The 25,769-nt window shown below is 39.5% G+C and overlaps 2 protein-coding genes across 2 annotated transcripts; one reads left to right on the plus strand and one right to left on the minus strand.

Annotated features, from left to right (window-relative positions):
* Window positions 1–623: 623 nt before the first annotated feature.
* On the minus strand, window positions 624–4,631 carry zfand2a (zinc finger, AN1-type domain 2A). Its single transcript, XM_034144058.1, has 10 exons — window positions 4,426–4,631; window positions 3,566–3,666; window positions 3,380–3,474; window positions 2,888–3,019; window positions 2,659–2,810; window positions 2,434–2,568; window positions 2,273–2,348; window positions 2,102–2,178; window positions 1,129–1,213; window positions 624–933 (listed from the first exon to the last, which is right to left on the minus strand). The coding sequence occupies exons 1-10, from the start codon at window positions 4,605–4,607 to the stop codon at window positions 895–897; spliced, it is 1,074 nt and encodes a 357-aa protein (XP_033999949.1). The 5' UTR covers window positions 4,608–4,631; the 3' UTR covers window positions 624–894.
* Window positions 4,632–16,713: 12,082 nt separating this feature from the next.
* uncx (UNC homeobox) lies at window positions 16,714–19,518 on the plus strand. The gene is made up of 3 exons (XM_034143839.1): window positions 16,714–16,987; window positions 17,470–17,645; window positions 18,472–19,518. The coding sequence occupies exons 1-3, from the start codon at window positions 16,729–16,731 to the stop codon at window positions 19,468–19,470; spliced, it is 1,434 nt and encodes a 477-aa protein (XP_033999730.1). The 5' UTR covers window positions 16,714–16,728; the 3' UTR covers window positions 19,471–19,518.
* The last annotated feature ends 6,251 nt before the right edge of the window (window positions 19,519–25,769 follow it).

Below are 25,769 nucleotides of genomic sequence, written 5' to 3' on the forward strand. Positions count from 1 at the left end.
ATTGTTACAAAGTACTTGAACATGTGTAGAAACAGCTCAGTATTCTCCCACTGGGCTCCATGGTCCTCACCCACAGATGCTCAACGCCCGAGGTTATCACAAACCGCCTGAACCTTCTGAGAAGATTTACCTCACAATAAAAAAGGTCCCATAAATGAGATTTCCATATCTGTTAAAATAAATATATTTAAAGCAGGTCTAAGTGCTCTTTAAAGAATGTGATAGTATCATAATGCTCAATCCTTTGAGAAATACAACCTTTAAACCGGCCATGAGGACTTCTATAGTTTGGCACAACTATAAAAAATTTCACAGGTTTTAAATGTCAACAAAAAGTGCCCCAGTTACAGAACATCAGCTGACAGGAAGTAAACATGGAGCCAAACTGTTGCCCAGACTGTATATATAAAGCTTGAAACACAATTCTGTTGAAGATGCTGAAACGGAGCCTTTAAGACACAGGGTAAAAGCAGGTATATTGACAGGTAAAATACTTTTTTTTTTTTTTTATATATACACAATAGTGTAAACAAGTAGAAACTCCAAATAAAAGTGAAACTACAATATGTGACTTGTAAGTGTCTTAAAATCGGAATAAATAGAGTGATTCACAACTCGGCGTGTATGATTGAAATAATTTATTGGATATATCTATATATGATAATATAATGGGCTCATCATGGTTGGCATATAAAATATGTACAAAGCAAAGCATTAGTAAAAATGACAGATCCTGCTAGGAAAGTATGTGCTTATATTGTAGAAGGCGGTAATATCTCAGCAACTTCCAAGAGGATTTCTTCCTTAACAATCATTGATCCTGGATGTCGGTATCCCAGATGTGCAGGTTCCAGTAGATAATAAGCTCAGCTTGAAGTCTAAGTGGTGCTCAGATTAAGAAAGGCTGCAGTTGGAGGGTTTGGACTCTCTCACCTAAGCAAAGAGAAAATACAGTTAGAAACAGACTTATTTATTCAATACATAGATGTCATGATTAAAAGCATGTGAAAAGGAAATGAGTCGTTCTCCTGCCAATAAAGAAAGTTCAAAGGGGATGGATTGCCATGACAACAGTGTACGTACATGTGATCCTGTAACATGCTATCGGCGCCTAAGCTTTCCGGGTACCTGTTGTCTCTGCTGCTGGCGTCTGTACTCTTCCTCACTGGCAGCGAGAGCCTGAGCCAGAGCCTGGTCCTCCTGCTCCTGAGGGCTGAACGCAGACAAGGACATCTTAAAATCACAGTTCAGTGGGAAAAAAAAACCCACACACCACTAAGTCAGGACCTGTGAAATGTGAAATATTGTCGATGTATCAGGACTTTTCTCAACAAATACCTTTATATCTATAGTGCGACAATAGGGTTGGCAATTGGTGCATTCACTAGATATTATGAGATCTTTAAATATAGGAAATGACAACACTTTGGGGTATTTAGTTTCAAAGCATGATATTGATATAACATCAATATATGTTGCCCTACTGCTTCCCTATAATTATTTGTACAGCACATTTGACTGAGGATGTGTGTTTATATAATTAGGTAATTAGGTGATATAAAAACAAACCCATTCCCATGACTTGAGATTCATTCTTAAACTTGAAAACAGCAGCAAAGAATCTTAACCCTTATAAGCGGTTCCAAATGTTCGGATTGAAACACAAACAGAGGTTGAGTGAATTCGTGTCCAAAGGAACCTTATGAATGTAATAATATATAATAGAATAGATGGAATGGTATTAAGTAATTGACATATTAGTACATGTTTTTTAGTGAGTTAGTGTTTAAAATTAGACATACTTTTATGTCAAAAATCTTAGGCGATCACATTTTGTATCATTATGATTGTATTGGTGTTATCTTATGTTTTACTTACACTTTTACTTTGATGCTTTAATGCTTAGTTGATGCTTTTATGTTCTGCTTTCAGCCCTTCCTGCTGTAAAACCTCAGTTCCTCAGCTAGGAAACTACTATTTCAAGCTAAAGGTCTGTGAGAAAAACACAATCCACCCAACAGGATCACGCTGCCAAGAGTGTGTTTGGAGTCATGTTGAGCCATTATTAGAATCTGTCTGGGTTTTGATGAAGTTTACTCACGTTAGAGGCGGCTGAACTGTCGGCCTCGTTTCAGCCAAAGACATCTCCAGAGCCCTTTGTAAAGCCTGATCCTCCGTCTGCAAACACAGCACCAGAGCAGGACGTCACGTTTACTTGAAATGAGGATCTCAGAGGTATTTAATCAGGGGATGTCGTGCATAACGCCCTTACCAATCCGACCTGAAATGATGCCGATGGTGGCATTACACTCTGTGCAGAGACTGAAGTAGGAATCCGAGGGGTAGCACTACAAAAGAAAGTGGTGACATTTTTTAGATGCTTGAAAATTGATTAGGTGAACCATTTTCAATAAAGACTTTTTATAAACTTACCCAGAGCTTTGGCCTCTGTTGTTCGCACTGACACCGTTAGAAAAGGGTCTAGAGGTTCCTGAACTGGAGGCACTAGACCTAGAACCAGAGGCGGAGCTGGAGGAAGCAGCTTGGGCCCTCATTTGAGCAGCATTTCTATGACACAAAAAAGAACAAAGTCAGAAATGATTACTGCATATTCAGTGGATGAGACTTCATTATCTGAAGTAGTGGGACTGTACCCACCCTGATTTAGACGGAGGTGCCCCACCAGTCTTGCATTCGTGATCTAGAGAGTGTCGGTGCTTAAGACAGTAGTTTAAATGACACTGGTCACAGGTCACTCGGATCATTTCCTTCTGCTTACACCCTCCTCTAGAACATTTATTGGTGAAAATCTGCAAAAGAAAAAGAGCATTTTATTTTCGGGATTCGTACTCATTGTAAGGTGAATCACCTCAGTTCTTATATTAACCTTTCTCTTTCTCTGCGCAGGGTCCGATTTGCAATCCCGATCAATGTGTTCGCCGACTTTAATGTCGGGCATCTCTCCTCTCTTTACGGGGATGGGGATGTTGCACAAAGGACATACTGGGACCTGGATGTCCTACAAGAAAACAAAAAAACTCTTTAAAGAAACACAAAGTTGCAAATCCTCAAAAGTTGAAAATATTTTCATGACTACTGTTGTTAACTTTGACATGTCTCGGTATTAAGTATTTCAAAATCAGAACAGATATGGAAGATGTGTACAAATGTTGCAAATGGCGGTGTGTTATGCACCCAAATGTAATTAAAGCAATCAAGTTTAAATGTGTTTTTAACTTCATATAAACAACCTAAGAACATTTGTGTGTAGCCTTTAAATGAGAAATGACACTGTAAACATAGTAAAGAAGTTGAATTGTACTGCAAACTTTCCCAAAATCAACGAGTCAATCCAAAATACTTAGTATATTCTAATTACCTTTTGGTAGGCGGACATGCATTTGTGAGTTGCATAGGTGATGTGGTCCTTGCAGAAAATCTCTTGACAGGCGTCACATTTCATAGGAAGAAAATCTGTAATGTGAAGCAAGGTTTAAGACTTTCAGGTTCAAATTAAGCAGTATAAACCAGCTGGACATTGTCAGCCTTCCAAAACAGCACTCACCTAAACGTTTGCAGGTCTTCTCAGAGCAGTGCTCTCCTAAATGTGGCAGCTCCATCACATACAAATATCTTGAAAGCCGACAGTAGTAAAATCTCCACAACCTGAAGGAGGGAGAAAGGAAAATATTAAGTGTTTCGAACTAAACTGACAGATTAAGTTACGTCAACAGTCAGTTCTCTGAAAAGGGTCTCAGTGTAGGCTTCAGGACGTTAGCTTTGGAATAAGCTGTGTCATTCATAAATTGCTTATTGCTAGTATCGTGTCAAAAAATAATTACTTATTCTAAACATTTTGCACAAAAAAAATAATATTCGACTATGATTATGGTTTTGCTGTCAGAGGTTGTTTGGTCCAGAAAACGGTAGAATACTCAATGTAACGAGTAATGGTAAATGTTGCTAACTTGCTAGCTAGCTAGGCCAGGCTAACTTATACGATTATGTTGGTTACATAACCAGCTCACGTTACAGATAGAAAAGGCTCTACTATGCCATTATTGGCAACAGCGTAACGACAAACATAAATAACTGTTCTGTGAAAATCTAAGACAAAAATAGGTTTTCAAATCGCCATCAGTAATAATTGTTGTTTAACCACACAAATGTTAGCAGCTAGCTTGGTTGTTGTTAAGCAATAAGCAAACAATGTATCTTGTCTAAAAAGCATCATATAACAGTGTCAAGCGAATTATCTGCTTCACTTTATCCCTCACCAGACTAAACCCAAAGAAGGAACACAGTAAACTCAATCGTAATGTTGCTTTTTTCAACGTTAATCAAATTGTATTTTTAGCTGACCAAGTTAGCTAACGTTTCTTGAATCCGACAGCTCATCGTAGCTTTTGTTTAATTATCACTCACCAAATCCCGTTCTCGTGTCGGTCTGTAGGGTTATAGTTGGAGGCAACGATGATATTTTGTAATAATTCCGATGTTTTCGTGTCTTTTTGACAGCCGTCTGATCGCACGGATCCCTGAGCACCGCTGCCTGTTTGTGAGCCGCTGAGCTGTCTGTTTTCATTAAGTTTTGATGTGTCAGGCATGCTCCTCCCAGGAGAATGACGTAACCTGACGTCAACAAGCACAAGTCACGCTCAGGTGTGGTTTTATCAACAGTCACTAGAAATCACAAGAAACTTCTGGAAACTTCCAAATGACTTGTCATGCCTGGAAAGACGTTTTAGGTTGGATATTTTAAAGACATAGCTTTGAATGACAAAAGAAAACCAATGTTACAACCGACATTATGCAAAGAAATAGATCTCATCTTTTATATAATAGCTTGTTAGGGTTATGTCAAGTGACCCTCATGACCATAAAGGTCCCATGTCATGGCCATTTTTACTGATCATAATTCCATTGTTGAGGTCTACTAGAATAGATTGACATTGTTCAATGTTCCAAAATCACATTGGTTTCTCATACAGCATCTCTGTATAGTATATGTATTCACTCTCTGTCCTAAACGGCTTGTTGGAGCTCCTTCCCCCCCCCCCCCCCCCCCCCCCTCCCTATGAGCCCACTGTGCTCTGATGTGTGTTTATGTGTTACAATGGCGTTTGTTAGCAACCAGAAAATGACACCAGTAATGACAAACAGATGAGAATGCTGCGTGGGGTCTGGGTGCCGTGTTGGCGGGGCGTTGCGGGGCTCGCTGCTCCGCCCTTTGAGGCTCGAGGAGCGGACAGTGTGAGCTGTATTACTGGTGTTGTTTCCTGGTTGTTGCGTGGGGTCTGCGAGACAGCGAGACACCGCGGAACTCAGCCTGAGCACACACACGTGAGTGTGTGGCAAAGTTGGCGAACTGCGAGTGGAGATCCACGGAGCCGCGGCTGAGAAAAGATAATAGGCGCGTTCACACCGGAGTACTTTTACCCGTACTTTTCCCGTTTAGTTCCGATAGTGCCTGGAATTTTGCATTCACACCAAAAACAGTACTTAGTTCCGAGAACTTTTACCCCCATTTGTAGTGCCTGCGAGAGAGGTGGTACTATCCTGGGGAGAAAAAAGTACCAATTTTGATTGGCTGGGTGAATTGCAAACCACGCCCCGTAAAACTCTGAAAAGTTTTGTGAAGCCGCCATTGTATTTGCTGGCATTAGCATTATTAGCATTAGCATTAGCCCCGCGCACCAACGGAGAGAGAATAACTTATGGCAACACAAAAAAAAACATGGGAGCGGTGGAGTGATGAGGAGGTGTCGGCGTCCTGGCGATTTACTCGGAAGGCTTCAGTAGAAGCTGCTTGGAGTCCCAGCAGCTTCTACTGAAGCCAGTCCCCAACTCTGGGGACTTCCGGCCGGAAACTTCGGGTGGCAGTATATGCCGTGAAGTGGTTTGCGGCCTGCCAGTAAACCCAAAGCAGAAGAAGAAGAAGTGACGTCAGCGGCTTCATTTGCATAATCTTCCCTCAGGGAACTTATTCCGGTGTGAACGCGATCTGTACTTAGTTCCATGGGGGTACTAAGTGCTGGCACTAAGTGCTGGGCACTAAGTACGGCAAAGTACTTGGTGTGAAAGCGGCTAATGCTGAGTGAGTGTGTGTGCCGGCGAAACTCTGCGGAGTCAGGGGCGGTTCTAGGGGGTGGGGGGCAGTGCCCCCCTAATGCCCCTTTCACACCAACACGGTTCCCGTTCTAGCTCCGTGCTAGAGCTTTTCTGGTTCGGAACCGGTTTTTCTTTTCAGCCCCCGCTTTGTTCACACCGCCCAGAGCCCGAGTGGTGCTGCGTCATTGCGTCATCGTTTGCGTCATGACATCACCGTTTACGCCGCTGATTTTCTGCGTCGGGTCGATGATCGTGTTGCTTTTAATCATACGAAGCCAGATTAAATTAAATAACTACTTCTCAGCCCTTATACTTTTCTCCAGAGTGCCGTGGTTCATTGTTTATTAATGTGTTTCGGCGGCATTTATCGACCGCTGCAGTGCTACCCGCTGTTTGGCATCACAACGCTGTTATGAAAGTTTCTCTGGTATAAAATGGGTGATGTTAGCATAGCAACCGAAGCTAAACTGACTATCTTGACTACTTGTAGCTATCCTATTGTGGCATAAGCTGTTTTCTACTGGCACATTTTACCGGCGTATTTTTCATTATGATTCTACTTGTGATAGTTGGACATTACAACCTGTGCAGCCCATGTATTGATTCCATCCGATAGCTGCTATATTACAAAACAAAACGTCTGCCTGCTCTCCACAATGATCAATGACAGCGAGTGGATGGTCAAAGTAAGGTACAAATAAACAGAATCACACTAAGCCTGGTTAGTGTTGCCTGACTTTATAAAGTGTGTTATTTTGTGTGTGGTTGTGTGTGTGTGGTTGCGTTCTAGTTACTTTGGTCAGCGCTACTGCTTGTTACAACTTTCATTTGCCGTACTCGCCATAAACTGTTATTGCTCAGGTTGATCCTGTATTGCATTGTTTTCTTATGCGCATTTACTTCATACTGTCTTTGTCTTTTTCATCCTGCATTTATTGTGCCCCCCTCAGAAAATAAATGGAAAAAGAAAAATCTCCAACGAGGCGTTCTGGGGCAGCATAGACAGGTATTTTCTGTGTTTGAGTTTTACTCGCTATAGGGTGTACTTTGAGGGTTTGTGACTTTGCAGACCGTTTACATGCAGAAAAAGCTACATAACACACAAGGGGATGGGTAATAACCGGAAAAGCATGACATGGGACCTTTAATACACATACGTTGTTGAAAAATGACTTCAAATCATGACAGCATTTTTAAAACACAATTCAAGTAGGGCACCCTCCTTTTATTGGATTTGTATTCACCTTGTATTTTATATGAATATTCTTTTAAATACAAAATCAGCAATATGTTATAATGCTAACTTCACTGTGGTTACATTCATGTTTGGTGTACACACTATATGCAGTGTCTTACCAATGTGGTTGTTTTAAGTACAAATTACAATATTTATTAATAAAGTACATCTTATCTTATTATTAAAGGAAAGTATGGTGTAGTAATATAGTTGTAACATATTATATTGTTGTAACATATATATATATATATAACATGATATATATATATATCATGTTACAACAATATAACATATAGTGTACGATGTAACACAATATAATTTTGTACAGGAATGTAAAAGACAAGAATATAAAATATACTAATGCAGGACTATTCATTAGGGCAGGTCTTTTCATATCAGTACTGTTATTGTGGGACCATGAGGAAGATATTCCCAAAATACACGTTTCCAAATTAAAATAATTAAGGGATTCCTAAAAACATAATGGAAACCTGGACACCTTTATGATTTCAATGCTTTTATGGGACGAGTGGTGAAGGGAAGGGGCATGAGACAGTGTGTGTATGTGTGAAGACATATTTACCTAAGAGTTTCCCATTAAGTGGGCTGCAGCACAGTAGTTTAGCTGCTGAGCTGGCTGCTTATTAGAAGCCCAGCTGCAGGTATCGTGGGCTCCTGCTGTTGTATTCACTATATGTTAAAGGAGGTACATTTGCTCACTGACCTCTGCAAATATTATTTTTTTCTCATTATCATTAGCTGGACAGTGTGTGTTCATCGTTGGGAGATACAATGTGGGTGTTTGGGAATGTTCTATACGATTTCCTATAACCATGAACACATTTTTTTGACTTCACTGAATGTTATTGCAATTCTAAATCTGTTTGAAAGTAGCTGTCCTCAGTCCACTAAAGATAGATTGAAGAGAGTATTTGACTTCCCTGATGCTCGCAGTAGATTGGTAGCTGCTTTGGAAACTCTTGGTATAAGTTTAAATAGATTTGTAGTTCAACTTTTATAAGATCCTCCTATTTCACTCGAGAACTGGCAAGATGCATCCTTTTAGAAATCTCTCCAATGACACAACTCAGTCATTGATCCCAGTCAGTTAGACATCTTGCATTAGAACTGGGAATGTTAAAGGGGACCTACATGTACAGTATAATGCTCATTTTCAGGTTCATATTTGTATTTTGTGCCTCGAATGTGACATGTTAAGATCATAGACTGTATATATAAAGGTTAAGATGCTTTAATGTTCAAAAAGGTCTTTATTTTTCTCATACTGCCTGTACTGAAAGCGCCTCTTTTCACCCTCTGTCTGAAACCAGAGCCCAGTCTGCTCTGATTGGTTAGCTGGCCGGCTCTGTTGTGATTGCTCCACCTCTTAGAGATGTCCCGCCCCTTAGTCCATCACATACAATGTGTTGGAGCTCTAGCCATTAGAAGCGCATAGTGATGTCACTGTTACATAAATAAACAAAGGAGTCCAATCGAGGTGTTTCAGACAGTGGGAGAGAAACTTGCAGACCATTTACATGCACGAAAATCTATACAACACAATACAGGAAAGGGAAAACCCCCCAAAGCGTAGGGCCCCTTTCAACAGTACCTCTGAATCACTAAATAGGCTACTTTTGAATTGTTGTACATTAAATCTTGCACTTTACAAAGAGCATGACTACACCTTATTCCCTGGACATCAGATAACATATTACAATATATATTACTATATAATCTATGTATGCAAAATTCTACTTATTCTGCTACATTTGTGTGCATATAAATCACAACTTCTATCAATACTACTTAATACAACACTACAATATTTATATTATGGATACGTACAATGCTGCCCTTTAAATTGAATAATTGCAATAAAATGGACCTCAATGAGTCCTGCAGAGATGCAATACTTGACTCTTTTTTGAAATTATATTTGCAAAGCTTTCTACAAGCTGAAGACATGTAAAATACAGAATAAGGCAGGTATTGCATTTGATATGATGTCTACGACTTTTGAATATCATTTACGTACTTTCTTGTTTTACGGTGTTCATTATATTAAACAAATACATCTGTTTGTATCTTTATCTGTGTGGATCAACACTAAATCTTATCTTAAATAAACACATCATACTTCATTTTAACTTTAGGAGAAGCCAAAGTTAAGGGCTGATTTAAGTCTTAATAGGAGTCATAAGAAATTCAATCTTCTGAGGCTGGAAGAATAACTTTTTCTCCAGTGGGCCGACAGCAGCTCTGATGAACTGATCATTAAAGATTTGGCGAGCCAGATGGAAAAATAGTTACATAATCTCTATCTTTGTGAATATTAAACCCCAAAAGAGTCTTTGAAAAAGCCTCAAGTAATATTCAGCATTCATGAAAATGTGTGTAACTCGGTTTTAATAAAAAGTGAAATGGAGCCGTATAATTCCAATATCGCAATTTGACATCAATTTTTTAAACTCAAGTCCAATCATCCAATCTTTTGACAATTTACCGAGAACCGATCCTTTAGTGTGTTCTAGAGTTTGAGTTTGGGGTGTTTTCTCAGATGAGTGAGTGAAGTGGAGTGAAATCGACCCCATTATTATTTTAGATGGCACACAGGCTAAATCTATAGCAAACGGATGACTTAAAATCAGTGCAGGAAACTTCTTTGTGTAATACTACAAGGCTGAGTGGTGTCTTTGCACTTTGTACCAGTTGATGGCAGCAGGATTCCTCTACAAGGAGACATGAATAGAGATGTATCCCGATTTAGTGACAGTATTGACATTACAAATATAGCGTGTGTATGCTTGTATATTGTCACTACATTGTTGTAAAGTCTTCTCTGAGAAACTAATTTTCTATTGACACAAAAGCCACAAACAAGCATGTAAGCTATTTGGACATTTTCACTGTATTTAAAGAGTCATAACAATTGGTAAATAGACTGAAAGAATATTTGAATAGATATTGCAATCATTAAAAAATGTTATATGTTATGATATTGCATTATATATAAGACAATGATTATTTCATGACTTTTTCAGTGTAGCCATTACTTTTCTGTCATATTTCAGCTCCTCAAACCACCCAAACTACTAGGGATCAGTAACTAATCTCAATCACAACGTATTGCCCCTGTTTGAACTGTTAATATAATGTAATAGTGCATCACCAGGAACAGGCAGCGGCAGTTACAGTGAGCATAACTTCCTGTTGTGTAACACCTGCCTCATAAGCTGCTAACGCTGCGTCCAGATGGCTCCGCTCTGGAAACACCTGGCCCTCCACACACACACACACACACACACACACACACACACACACACACACACACACACACACACACACACACACACACACACACACACACACACACACACACACACACACACCGCAGACACACACTTCTCCTCTTCAATTGTTGTTCAATGCGCAATCACAGATTATCAGTAATACAGCATTACAGAATCTCTCAGCGGTGCAGTTCAGTAACGTCTAGAGTATATGGTATTGATTAACATCAGTGTAAATGTGCCAGTGTTAGCCAAAACACTAGAGAAAGGAATGATGAAAAGGAAACTTTTACATTTTTCAAGTTTTTTTTACCAATTAGTGTCTGAAATAACGTTTTCTTCTCTCACCTGCAATATGTTTTGTCGTCCACATCAGAAACCTATGTAGATTGTGTTAACATTGTAAACACTGATTCAGTGGTACAAGTTGCTATAGATATGCAATATATCATCTAACCTTAGTTCTTGACTATTGTAAAATGTAGGAATAGCTTTAAAAAACATGATTTCTTAATATTAGGAAACATATCTGCAATGATGGCAGTTGACATAAAATGTAATTGTATTTGGCAGATGGCCAATTATTACTCTGCCTCAAATGGAGAACATTTACCGAAGTTTAAGTACTTTTTTTGAACATTTCAGTCCTTTTAAACTTTTGGGCTTATATATTGTTATGAACTCGTCTCTGTGAGTGTTTGGCAGTATGACTTATTTTAGTCCTTACCCAGTCAAAAAAAGGTTTTATTTGACTGCAGATCTGACCTTGAAACTGAGAATGTTTTATTAACATCTATATCACATTATTAATACATTGTGTCAGTGATTACTGTGAGTTCAGTTAGAGGTCAGGTCTTGCTCAAGAACTCTTTGGCTAACTTGATGTTTTGAACAAAATAAATAATGATGTTTTGTGCTCTCTTGCCACCCTGCTTCATATTTCAATAGGTCCTGATGTGGTAAACATGTGTTTGCTTATGCATAGGTCAACACACCATATAGATAAACACTGTAAAGAAAACAGCCACTAGAGGGCACAACAGGTCTTTTAATGCACACTTGTGACTTCTTGGTTGGATGAAGAGGTCAAAGAGGCCAAAAGGTCCAGCACTAGGTAGGTATACTAGTGCTGTCTTATTTTGGTTTGAATTATTTGATAATTTCATGATGATTTATAACAAAATGCAGGATGGAGTTTGAAAGAGTGTTGATGTTCCTGCAGAATATGACCTTAAACCTGTCATCCACATGATCCAACAACAACCAATGATGTCCAAAATATACATTTCCTGCTCCATATTTGTGTCTGGGAAAGAACAGCAATAGCAGTGTTAAAACATAAGCCTCAAGTTTGTTGAGCATGAATCTCAAAAGTTCACATTAAGCTTCAATCTGTCTTTTTGTGTTAGAACATGCTGTCTTGTTTTGCTGCAGTGTATAGTTCTACAGTAAGTCTCTCTGGGGGTTTTCCATATTTTCTGAACAGCAGCAGATGGCCGGGCCGCAGAGTACAGTCACCGCTCTCTCTAGCAGATCTTTTGTAATGTGAGGAAACAGCCAGGGACTGCGAGCTACCCTGCCATCACTTCCAATTTGGCTGCAGTCAGAACAAACCACACAAGCCGAGCAAGTTGGTGTATGATGGTGTTAATAAATAGCTCCATTTCTCAGGCCTTGTCTCAACTTTATCCTCAGTTTTTGGATTAGTCTCTAAAGTTTATAAATGTGCTGTTCAGATGCATCACAGTTCAATACACCTGCATATGATGACATTTGTAAGTGGAGTTTATTTATTACATATCTCTCTCAGGAAACTGTAATGGTGTTTTGGTTGTGTCTAAGATGCTTAAAAATCAAACAACCCCATAATGTGCCTTTCCTATAAGCAGCTATATGAGCTATATAATAACAGACACCCACAGTGACAGGCACACTATATTCCCACATATATGCACCTATTCATACTTCATACCACCCCATCCAAAACCATTTGGGGATTATATGGAGGATGGCTTAAAAATTCGGATGGGCTCCACTTTTTTATATTCCTGTAGAGTCGAATTATTATATTGAAGTTGAATAATAAGCACTGAGTCAAACAGCACACCCTTCATCTGCGGAGCTGTAATTAACGGGGGCAAAATGCAGGCGGTGGCGAAGGAGAAAAAAAAATGCAAATTATTCCGCACAAAGGCTCCTCACAAATTGGCGTCACCATTTCTCAAATTATATCATTACTATATTTTGAAAATGTTAATCTGTTGAGCGGATTTCCCGGGGGAGTTGAGTAAATTAGTTCTATTTCCGAGACTGCCTCTCTGCAAAGGCACGGCAGCGACAAGCACCTCTGATTTGCTGATTACAATTAGACTCCCCAGTTTGGGCTCCTTCAAGCATTGATAATTTTCGGCATATTAAGCACGTTTTAGCAAAGGTGATAAGTCAGTTTTAATTGAAATGAAATTATTATTCTAATGGAAGTTTGGTTATTATTATTAGGAGGCACTAGTCATTCTGGCTTCATTTTTTAATATATAAATGCTGGGGAGTGAAAAAAAAAGATTTTTGAAGGGCATTAGGGTGTCAGGATTGAATGAGGTAATTTGAAGGGAATTACTTTCTCTTCTATCAGAAATGAACTGAATTAAAAGTCCAAATCAATCGCTTTCACTTCTCCATTCTACTTTGACAGCGGCACAATTACAGATAATTAGATGGGAGGAAACTTTTAATTGTGGGATTAGAGGAGAGAGAGAATTTGCGGGATCAGAGGGAAACATTTCCAGGCAGAGATTCTTGCTTAAAATCGAATCAAAGGATTTGTGAGCTTAAAATGGCATCCAGCTTTTTTTTCTTACTGTTTAATTGGAATTGCATCTAGTTCATCCAAATCATCCAAAACAATTAATTTAGATTTAATTCTATAATTATCATCAAATCGAATAATGTGCAACCTAATTTAGATAGTTAAAAATTAACGTGCGTGAAGTTAATTGAGTAATTAAACTCCTAAACTGCTGCCTATTAATTTGCCTGCCTAATTAAAAATGAATTTGATTCTATGCTGCTAAAGTAAGCATCAGTGTTGGATGGTGTCTTGATAAGGCCTGTGTCATTTTGGGGAAGGGGGGGGGGGGTTGGGCTGTATCATCTTAACACCTAGGGTATATTAAGATGGCATGCCTATAAATGTCAGTTATCTGGTTATCTGGTGCAGGTGAGCTGCAAAATCCTCTTAGGAGACTCAGCCAAATTGACAAACAACACATAAAGTTGGCATTAAAGAGATTTATTTAGGGAAGGAAGAGATAAAGTGGAGCTAGAGGTGGTTGACTTCTGTTTGTTTAGCGTCAAAAAGAAACTTTGATGGGTTGAAAGAGTCCAGAAAACATGTATTTCTCAGGATTGGGACTTTTGAACTCTTGGACAAGGAGTGAATATGGGGATTTAGTGTGTCTGTGTGTATTCAAGGGACTCTACAATGTGCTCTATCAGTGCCACTGCTGTTTTCCTTCATCTAATTCATCACTGTTGTGGGTATTAGTGGACTAAACAGCATCCTTAAGTGATTATAGCAAAATGTAACACCCCTAAATGATCAAATTAACATATGGCAAAGAGCATCAACATCAGAAAACATGTCTAGATCGAAGTGTAAAGCAAGTCAGAAGCATCCTGTCATCATAGATATAATACACTTTCTGTGCTTCTCTATCTGTTACTGATCATATTATCTTCCACTTACGCGTATCAATACATTGGAAAGGTAATATCTAATGGCGGCAATGCTGTTTTATCCTATAAAAAGTGCTTAAAGGGATCTATTGGGGTGATAAGTTGCCACAAACAGTAACATATCAAGTAGCAAAAGTAAAAAGTAAAATGTGTTTTGATGTTTTAGAAAGGGCAAGTTGTCCACACTATCTTTGAAATCCCACAATTGCACATTTTAAGCTTGTATATGCACATAAAGGATGCCCCTTCCATTTTCCTTGTAAAGTAACTAACGTTTTTTTATTTACTCCCAACACTTTATTAGAAAACCACATATCAGTGCTGAGGTGTATCTGTCATGATCTCTGAGCCCTCCTGGAATTTATCTCTTTGGATGGAAAGTTGAATCAATTAGTCTATAGCCCCCCCCCCCCCCCCCCCCCCCCCCCGCCCCCCCCCTCCTGTGCTCTTATTGATTTGGATCAACAACACATAAATGCAATAAAGACGATGTGTCCAGCTGCAACACACATTGAGAGAGAAAAAAACAACACGTTTTTTTTTATTATTATTATTTTTCCCTCTGAACAAGCTGCCAAAAGAGCCAGTTATAAAAAGGTAACAAGGCAGACAACAGTGCACTGAATGCTGGCCTTGTTCGCCTTATTATCGGGTTAATTAAAGCTGGAATCTGACAATGTCACCCGGTTGTAGAAAAACGGATTTAAATGCAATGTCTCTGGAGACTGTGTCAAGGGCTGCCTTTCATTGAGCTCCTGTTCGCCGAGTTGGGGGGGGACAGCCTTATGTGTGTGCTTGGTAAAGAACGGAAAAGCAATTATTGAATTTTAGATGTTCAAAAAAGAAATGAATGGGGAGGAATTATTCATAAGATCCTGTCCATGTGCGTTAAAATTAAAGTAAAAAATACAAAGAGCTTCAAAGACGAGTCCACACATGCTGCTATTAAAGGAAGGATGGAGATCATTTCTGAGGAGTTCATTAAAATGTAAGGCTACACACACTGGAAATACAGAGGGGTTGTTATTTGGGCTCGGGGGTCAAGTGACGAGCGGATTATATACTTCCTCATAATAATATTAATTAAACAATTTGCATGCTAATAGGGTAACAATTATCGCAGCTTCTGTTGAGAGATTCAGGTTATTACAACATGCCAATCCGGGTGCCAAGGGTCAGGGAATGAGTGGGGTGCGAAATTTCAACTCTGATTAACATTATGACAGCGCCAGACTTGGGATAAATAAAGTCGAATTAATTATTTGAAAACCTAATGAGCAGATAGGATTTAGGCTAGTCACATATTGAGTGCAGGGGTTGCACAAGTGGAAGAGCTTTCCAATTGTGCTTCCTGACAGGAAATGTTGTGCATGCCTGTAATGCATGTTTGGAAGTTTTTTCTTGTATTCTATGTGTATCCTTTCTGTATTTGGTCATATATTTTGTTCATATAAATGTTGGTCGTAACTGATTATTTTGCCCTGTAACAGTGAAATATTATAGTTGTATTCGCTTTGTGCCTTTAGCAATATCTCAACTCCCCTTTTAAATACACAACCATATTTCAACAGTCGCCCTATTTGTTTTACGCCATGCACGTGAACCTGTCTAGGTGTAAAGGTGTAATGTGTTTAAATGATCAACCATAAATAACATGGGGGTGGGGGGTATTTTAACTCAGTGGCTTCCAATGTGAAGCTCAGGGACCGGAAAGGGTCCCATGTATCCCTTTATAAAATAATATTTTTCAGTTTATCAGTTAGCATTGTATTGTAGGCTAGTTTTTCACATTTTAAAGTTGTGTTCTGCTAGGTCCTGAAAAGACGTGCATTTGCAAAAAGGTGAAAACTCTCAAAAATGTTAATTAAAATGTATAAAATATGACCATTTAGTTCTAATCTGGTCTAATATCCACCTATTTGCAGCCCCTCCGCTGAACAAAAAGTCCGGGAGCCGCTGGCCTAACACATCCGCCTGTAGCCCTTCCTTCCCGGGATCAGTGGAGCCCTTCCTCCCGGTGGGTCCCCCGTGTAGTTGCGATGTAGTTCTTATCAAAGCCCTCCTGTCTTGTTGTGACAGCTCTGATATTGTTTATTGAGGTGGATGTCAGCTTTAATTAGCAATCGATACGGGGAGCGTTTGCAGAGCGCGCCTCTGACGTCAGCGTCCATTACCGCTTCTCATTGGGTCTCATATTCCCAGAGCCTGGGCTAATTATTGGGAGGTTCATGTGGATAAAGTACAGCTCATCCCTCCCTTCACATCATGTCCCCTACTCGTTGGCCACACTCACTGCATGCTTTTTAAATTCCCATCACCGGCCTCCAGACGTCGTTTCCTTTTGCCTGCGGGATGATGGACAGCAGGATACTGGATGCTCCTCACGCCCAGTTCGGAGGCTCTCTCGGCGGGATGGTGGGCTTCCCGTACCATCTCAGCCACCATCACGTTTACGAATTAGCCGGGCATCAACTTCAATCTGCGTCAGCGCTTCCCTTCTCTATAGACGGATTACTTAATGGCTCCTGCACGGCTTCAGTGGGCAATTCCAGCCACCTCTTGTCTTCGGGCTGCGGGATGAATGGAGATAATCAGCAGTACAAACTGTCAGGTAAGCCCCGTTATACACACAATAACATCTGCTCTAGGTCGGTTGCATGGTCGCGCAGACAGAAACGGAAAGAAACAAAGACAGGATATTGCGTTAAGTTATCCTCTTGGTGTGTTTAAAGGGCAAGCCGAGCCACACACATACAGGCAGAGAGGAGAATAATTCGCCTCCTACTTCATTTCCATCCCTGAAAACTGAAGATGCAGCCGAGCAAAAACAATGTTCCTGTCAGTCAGGAGATACTAGAGCAAGGATATGCCCGTGTTAACATGTGAAGGATTCCTCTTTATTCAGATATAGCTGCATGTTAGACTGCAACAAATTAATCTCAAATGAAATCCCTTTCTTCAGCTCTAATGTTTGCAGAAATCCTCGCGTATGCATGAAACCACGCTCGTTAGAATTGTATGAAAATGTTGTATTTGAATTATATCTGTGTATTTTTTCTCTTTTGTTTACATTTATTCTCATTCCGCTGTCAGACTCGGGGGACCCAGACAAAGATAGCCCTGGTTGCAAGAGACGGAGAACTCGCACAAATTTCACTGGTTGGCAGCTGGAGGAATTAGAAAAGGCTTTTAATGAGAGCCACTATCCGGACGTTTTCATGAGAGAGGCACTGGCTCTTCGATTGGACTTGATAGAATCAAGGGTTCAGGTAAATATTCATTTGTACCTATATATTTTTCAACTAATTATTTGAAGCGTGTGTGTGTTATTCCTTTGTTTATTATTCACTCATGACAAAGACTCAATGTGTTTATTGACCCAAACTGCTGTGAAATACAAGCAAAATAAATATTCTGTTCTATTGGTTGATTTTAGTTCATATTATACAACTCATATTAATAAAAAAATAATAATAATGACAAGGGCACACGAGATGGATGTGGGTTGTTAGACCTTTCATGGCTTATGTCAGTCCAATAAATCAATTTTAATTACACCTTTAGTTTGAAAACTAATGAAGTAGGCTTTTTAATGCCAGCTGATATTTTTTATATTATTATTTTTGTACCAGAAATATGGCGTTGTATTGTCAAATGTATTGGCAATCTTGGATAAAGAAAAATAGCAAACAATAAAACCAGTCTATACCTTTATTAGATTATTTGCATAAGAAAATATGCTTTCTTTTATTATACTATAATATAATTGTGAAAGCTTGCTAAGTTTAATTGTAGAGTTAGCATAGGAAATAATAATATGAAAAACATGTAATCCTGACCTAAACTTTAACTATGTTAATATGAATCTTATTTTGTTATGCCTCTAATACCAACTTTTTTTTGTCATGTACACATTTGTTTTTATTAATCAAAGGCCTAATTAAAAGCCTGCATAGAAAGGTGCAATCTCACTGTTTGCTTAATTACCATATTAATAAAACACTGACAATATTTTGCCTCATTAATTCCCCCCCCCCCCTTGCATTGACATAACTTTACACGTGTTTTCACTGATTTTTTTCCTCTCCTCTGCAGGTATGGTTCCAGAACCGCAGAGCCAAATGGAGGAAAAAGGAGAACACAAAGAAGGGTCCGGGTCGACCTGCGCACAACGCCCACCCCACCACCTGCAGCGGGGAGCCCATGGACCCCGAGGAGATCCGCCGCAGAGAGGTGGACCGCATGGAGAAGAAGAAACGAAAGCAGGAGCGCCGGCTGCTCAAGTCCCAGAACAGGCTCGCTGCTGGGGATTTATTTCACACCCCGGGATCAGACAGCGACAGCGGGGTGTCGCATGTGACCGACAGCGACCACACGGGCCCGCCTTTTGACTCCATGGAGGGAAGCCAAGCGGGCTGCGACCCGACACCTCAGTCTATCCACAACCATAACCAAAGACTTTTGGAGCGGGATGCTCGCGGGTCCGAGCCGGACTCGCCGGACGCCAGCAGCCTCCGGTCACTGTGCGCCAACAGCAGCGCGTCCAGCGTGCAGAAACTGAACCCTTTCAGCGTGGAGAGCCTCCTCTCGGACTCCAGACCGAGGCGCAGCCCCGCGGCCTTACCCCCCTCACGGCCTTTGATAGGGAAGGGACACTTCCTGCTCTATCCCATCACACAGCCGCTTGGATTCATTGTTCCCCAAACTGCTCTGAAGACGCTGAACTCTGACAGCCACACGGAGAGGAACCAGAGCCGCTGCAGCGTGACGTCTGCGGGCTCTGCGGGATGTAGAAGCAGCTCCCCGGCCTCTGCAGACCCGGCACCGAAGGGACAGGTGGGCTCGGAGGAAAAGACACGATCACCGCACACCAGCCCACCGAGGGCCGCCTTTCCCACTGGCAAAAGTACTCAGACCTCTGTTATTTGCAGCGATTCGACTTTCGTCCACGAACACAGTCCAATTACGCCTGTCGATGCAGACAGAAAAGAGCTTTTAGAGATCAAGGACCAGCCTGACCCCCCCGAGTGTGTCCTCAGTGACAGTCCAGCTGAAACAAAGACAAACTCTAAAGAAGATGTCGACATGGAATAAATCATTGGGGTAAAAAAAAGAAAAGACATCATACTGATATAGCCTCTAAACGACACCTTCCATTAGGCCAAAGCTTAACTAGGCTACATCTTCGTATCTAATTGCCCCCCCCCCACACACACACTTTGCTGATATTTTGACAATGGTGTGCTCTCTCTTTCTCTCCCTGCGAGTGTGTATGTGTGTGTGAGTCAGGAGTCTCTAGATAATGTGTGATAACTTGTCAAAAGAAAAGACCAACAAAAATCCTCAAGAGCTGTACAAAGGTATTATACTATTTATATATGTAAGGTTTTTCTTAAATAAATCTATTGTATACAAGCACCTCAAACCGTGTGAGACCTTAAATAGCAGCACATACAGTCAGTGCAGGACCACTGTACAGTAGGAAGGGGCTTTCTTAAGAAATCTCATGTTGTACTTTGTATATTGCCTTAACAAATTTATTCATCTATAAGCCCCCACTGAAATGAGGTTACGAGCCTGAGGCGAAAAGGACCCGCTCGACTCCTGCAGAGTTTTGATATGAAAGTAATTATTTTCCCGGTGGCTACTGCAGGGGGATTCAGTTTATTTTAGCTCAAAGGGGGTTATAATACATTACCGATTTCTAGTGATATGAAATCACATAAACTTCCAAGAATAATAGAATTAGCATGAAAAGGCCTGGGTGTCAAATTGAAATAGGAAAATAATAGCCCCGGCAGCTGGGAGTGTGTGTGTTTGTGCATATTGGATAGGAGATGGGGATTCGTGGGGAGGCATTTTCATGAGCTTTTTTTCTTCTCCTTCTCTCTCCACTTTGTCAGGGCCCCTTGTAGCAGGGCTATATTAAGATAGATGTTCGATGATATCCCTCATTGTTCTGTCGCTTTACATTGATGTTTCTGTGTTATCAGCCTATTGATCATGCGTTGGCTGTAATAGGACGGGCTGAGGCAAACGTGCCTATTTACAATAGCTGAACACATTTGTTCTAATAGGGCTGGGGGTCCCCAGGGAAGCCACGCGGGATCTGGGACATCTGCTCCCCCCTATTGCAATATTAGCACTGATGACCACAATATCACGTCGACCTAAGGAACAAATGTAGGGAATAAATAAATAAAAAATCTTAAAACAAAAGATTTATTTCCAAACATGCTCACATTGCTGTTAAAACCCACAAGCCCTTTAGTGTTTAGTCTCTTGATTTGCAAATACATTGAAAATAATCGGAGGTTTGAGCCGGCGCAAATGACTTTCTGAGCCAGTGTCCCTTTCAAAATATTTACATAAATGTCAACCCATGCAGCTGTTTGCTCTAGGAAGCAATGTCTTATTAGGTTGGGGGGTGGGGGGGGGGAGACCCAGCCAACATGGCACACAGGGAGCATGCAGAGGATTAGGCCTGCTAAGGGTTAGAGGTGTATCCTCTGTCTGATGCTGCTTATAGAGACCTTATTGTAGGGGTTTTAAATTGTCCATGGCATCACATTAATATTTATATGAGTGACATTTTAACCAAATATTTAAGGGACTTGCAATGTTGTTATACATTGTATTCTAAGGGTTTGAATATTCTAATTGTTTCCATTATTCCATTACCAATATTAAGACAAAATTCAAAGCTGAAATTGGTAAATCCATTGCTTTTTAATTCTTTCAAATCATACAAACTCATGGTTTACTTTTTCAATTGTGGCATAACCGGGGCCAATGTGAAACAACCCCTAAGAATTTTCGGTGTGTGTTTTTCCATGCTAGTCTTGGCTATTTGGGACGTATGCCCAGTTCATCCATAATTCATTAGCACACTGAATAGGAGTATCGCTGGCTGCACATTGGTGGCCTTAAGGTGAAATTAGCGATTTGCTTAAGTAGTTAAGCTTTTCTTGCCTGAGAGCTGCACGCTGCATGATTCAAGACAAACTATCAATCGATATGCCCAGGCAGCCTCCAGGAGATGTGTCGTCCATGAATCATACTTTATGAATTCAATTTATACCCGGAGAAATTTTCAATTTGAACGCCGGATCATTATGGGAGAGTGTAAATTGTTTTTGCTCTATTATGCATCGGACGCCATCATTTTTCTTTCTAATTACGGAGGTGTCAGGTCGGGCTGTCATGCAGACGCTGATTTTCAATTTAACTGATCATCATGCATTCATTTTCCCATTTGATAAATCTGCTATCTCGAAGCTTCTCCATGCCCGGAATGCTAAAAGAGAGGCACAGATTGGCAAAGTAATAGGGGCCTGTATGCGGCAATAAGTGCAGATCAGGCAGCTAATTTAGCACCTCCTGGTATTTCCATTTCCATTTCTCATTTCCAACTCTCAAAGGAGGCAAAGCAGCCCAAAGGCAGAAAGCTGGTAGGCTTTCACTATCGGAGAAAGACAGGGAAAAAATCTACCAAAACGCCTTGTTTTCAACCACACATTTCCTAAATTAGGATATCAAGCTTAATTAAGGCTAATAGAGTTTTCTCAGTATGTGTTAGTTTTATTTAATAGAAACAAATTTGCGCAATTAATTATGGCCATGATATTAAGGGTCTCATTTACAGCATTCGAGCTGCTGCTTAAATCACCGTCTTCAGAAATAAGCCTCTCATTTCCAAGCCAAATGACTAACCACATGTTTTTTCCACCAGCCTCCATCACAGACATTATATCCGTTTATTTGCCATATTATATCCAAGTAAACTAAATCAGATTAGATATAAATAGATTGACTGTACTGCGCCGGATGACTGGAATACGCAAATCTGGTATTTTCACATTGTAACCGATTATAGCTTTGGAAATAAAATAATAATAATCTAAAAACACACAACGTAAAGTAGCCTAATTCCTTACCCAACACAGCAAAAACACGTTTTATCATTGTATCACGTGTATCCATTTTTGTTTTTACGTTATTGCTCTACATCTAATTTGCCACAATTGAATGAATTTTCCAATAACTATGACAGAGAAGGTTTTTTTTTTCAAATGGACATCCTGTGTTCTCGCCACAAATCCCGTCTCTGTGCACAGCCCCTCTTGTGCGCTTTGTGTTGCTGTATGAGATCTGAGAGGCTCTGAGGGCTCAGTTTGGATAAGAAAGAACCGTGTCCCTTTTTAAAAAGGATCCTCCAGAAAATAAAATGCCACTTGACATTTGGCTTCTCCTACAGCAACCCTGCCATGCCTTTTAGGATTATTTTACATCTACATACTCATTAATGCGCCGGTGGATTTAATCATTCTTATCTTTGCCGTGCATACCTGGGATAAGCCTGACATTACCATCTGCATTGATTTCTGGACGATCCTTAAAATAATTGTAATTATCTTGGAGTATTTCACGTGAAATCCCTCTTATCAAAATGTAGTTTATAACACTTAAACACTCGCAGCTCAGTTTTCTGTGTCCTCTTAAGGCCAAAAAACATATAGCTTATATTTAGGCAAATTGAATAATTTATTTAAATTGTACATATTATTTGCTAAATATAATTTATGTTGAAAAATAAAGATTTACATGCAAAATCCTCTTTAAAAAAAAAAAAAAGTTTATGACTAAGACAATGTATTACACATATATTTTACTCATTTTACTTACTCTTATGTTATCATCCACTCTGGATATTTCTCTTATAAAGGTGGATAAAAACTGGATAAAATAAAAAACAACTTTATTTAAAACTGTTAATTTATCCAAGTTATAATTTCAATAAACTTGCAAAACTCGAAGTCGTATGAAAAGAATCACAGCATATTCAATGTAAATGAGGCAACATTAAAAGCAGAAGATGTACTTTTTTGATGAATATAAAGAGATGTTGGTGGTGTGTATTAAGCTAAGGATAAAAAAGGAATGAGATGATATGCTACATTTCATGTCAAGATAGATGTCAGCTTTCTGTAATATATCTTTTTCAAAAAATATCAAAACAAGTGCATTCCCACAACATGGGGGCTGAAATGCTGGACCATAAAATATGGCAATCACATATTTGTCATGAGAAAAGTGACATAAAAGACAAAATAGTAATGAGCCAACAATTGGAGAAACATTTGTAAAAAGATTAATATTTGCAAAGGGACAAACGTCTTTTGAACTCAGTTAAGATGCTGACACTCTAGATACTATTGTAAAAAATGAGAACCACGTCAATAAAAAACTCATGATAATAATGCAATTTAATATCTCCCTCAGTGGCCAATCAAACAAATATAATCGTCTTTTTACTTTGAAGTAGCACAGTGGAGAAGAATGAGAAGGTGCTGTCAGTTTTCTGAAGAGCAATAACACACCATTTCCCTCTTCCTTTAAAAAAAAAGAAAAGAAGATCTTTCTCATTAAATATTGCACATTTGTGCATTATGCCGGCAACATAATGTCTTGGAATAGCTGTAGGGAAGGATTAGATATTAGACTCCTCTTCACAATAAGAGCACTTGCATCCATGATGATGATGTGAGAGGTGACTGGATGTATTCCACAATAGTCACACCTGTTACTATCTCTCTGGCCTCATTATCTGAAGTATCATATATTGTTCTTTTGGGATTACACAATCTAACATTTCATAGGAAAAAAATATATATATAAGTAAAGGCAGAACATGTGTTCAAAAGTGTAAGGTTGAGAGCTACTGGCACAAATGGTTGGACATTTCACAGCAAATTAGCAACTGCTTTCTGACACCTCATTGTCTTTAGTACGTAAACCAAAAATGATTGGCATCTCTCACTCTGACGTTCTACCACAGCATCCAAAATGACTACAAATCCTTGGGAGATCATATAAAAGTACTTCAGTAATGGATCTGAGATTGCCACCAACTTGACCTCTTGGTGAGTTTAACATGAGTCCGTTGATAAGTAATTTTTCTGTGAGTGTCGACTCCTTGTTCTGGTCACCTTGGTGCTTTATAGGTACAGTTGGTATATCTTGTTGTTGAGTAAAGGCTGTACATTAATTGAAGTTCAGATTTGATTTGAAACGATGTTGTCTTTTTTCCCATGAGCTGGTATGGTATGATTTTTAACGCATGAATAAGCGACTATTCTTTAAATTCTATATTTACCACATGACCGCCAAACAAAGACAAAGCAGCACATGAGCAAAGGTAACACAAATATTTACAACACTATAACTCAAAAACTAACTAGCTGCTTATTTTTTGTCTAACAGGCCGGAGCATAATAAGCATTAACTTAATAGTTCTTAAAGTCTCAATGGTAAATCACTCTATCAAGATGTTTCCACATCAGTTATGTGAAAATTAATGTTCAGCATTAATGTATTAACACGTAGTTATTGTTCCAAATGAAGAAATACCATAAGACAATATGACGAAATATCTATACATACCAATTATCACCTTCTATAGTGGTCCTATTTATAAAAAAACAATGGTTTTAACAAAAATAAATAATACATTTCATAGTCTTCATTTGGCCCCAATCTCATACATGTGTAGGCTGTTTGGCAGACTGTTGCCCATGTGTACATTAAGTATTCCGAGCCTTCATATATTCTTTGTATGTCCTATTCAATCTTATTATCTACGTTACGGTTTAAAATGTGATGGTAAACACCAGTTTCTTTCATCAATGTTAAAATGTAAACATAAATGTAGGCAAAAGTATTATGTACAATACATTTCAACAATGGATTTATCAATATACTTTATTTTAAAGTTCAAATGCAACTCTACGGTGTTGGCGAAAAAAGATGCAGGCTTGACAGTTTTATTATAACCAAGTAAAAATGGTCAAAATCAACATACAGTCCTGCAAGATAACTTCTAAAACATTAAGTTATGGCTATTTTTGAGCAACTAAGCACGTAGTTACAGTAAGAGGAGATAATGTGGTCATGGTTTAATGCTGAGATGGGCCACACTTGTGGGAACATTAGTAGGAGACTGTGTTGCGGATATGTAGAAAATGACTGGCAATAAGCTGTCAGGCCTGCATTAAATGCCTGGTGAGCTCGCGGATGAATCACACAGGAACAACTCATGTGCTGGAGTACAACTTGTAGGTGGAGTAAGGCTGTCGGTCGGGAGTGGCTTTAAGGAGAACTTGAAAGCAATACTTGATCCAAGAGCCAAGGTGACACTGACAGAAAACTCCAGGCAGTAAGAGCAATCCGCCGTGCTTCTAAAAGGTTTGATTTGGTACGTGATGACCAGTGGCTGTGATTATCCCTCTGAGGCTGGAGTTTAGGCCCTTGAAACAGAAGTCCAAGAAGGCAGAAGACCAAGTGAAGGAAACATGAAGTATAGGAGATGAAACGATAACGATGAAAAGGAACTT

The sequence above is a fragment of the Trematomus bernacchii genome, unplaced genomic scaffold (genome assembly GCF_902827165.1).
Source record: "Trematomus bernacchii unplaced genomic scaffold, fTreBer1.1, whole genome shotgun sequence".
Classification (NCBI taxonomy): domain Eukaryota; kingdom Metazoa; phylum Chordata; class Actinopteri; order Perciformes; family Nototheniidae; genus Trematomus; species Trematomus bernacchii.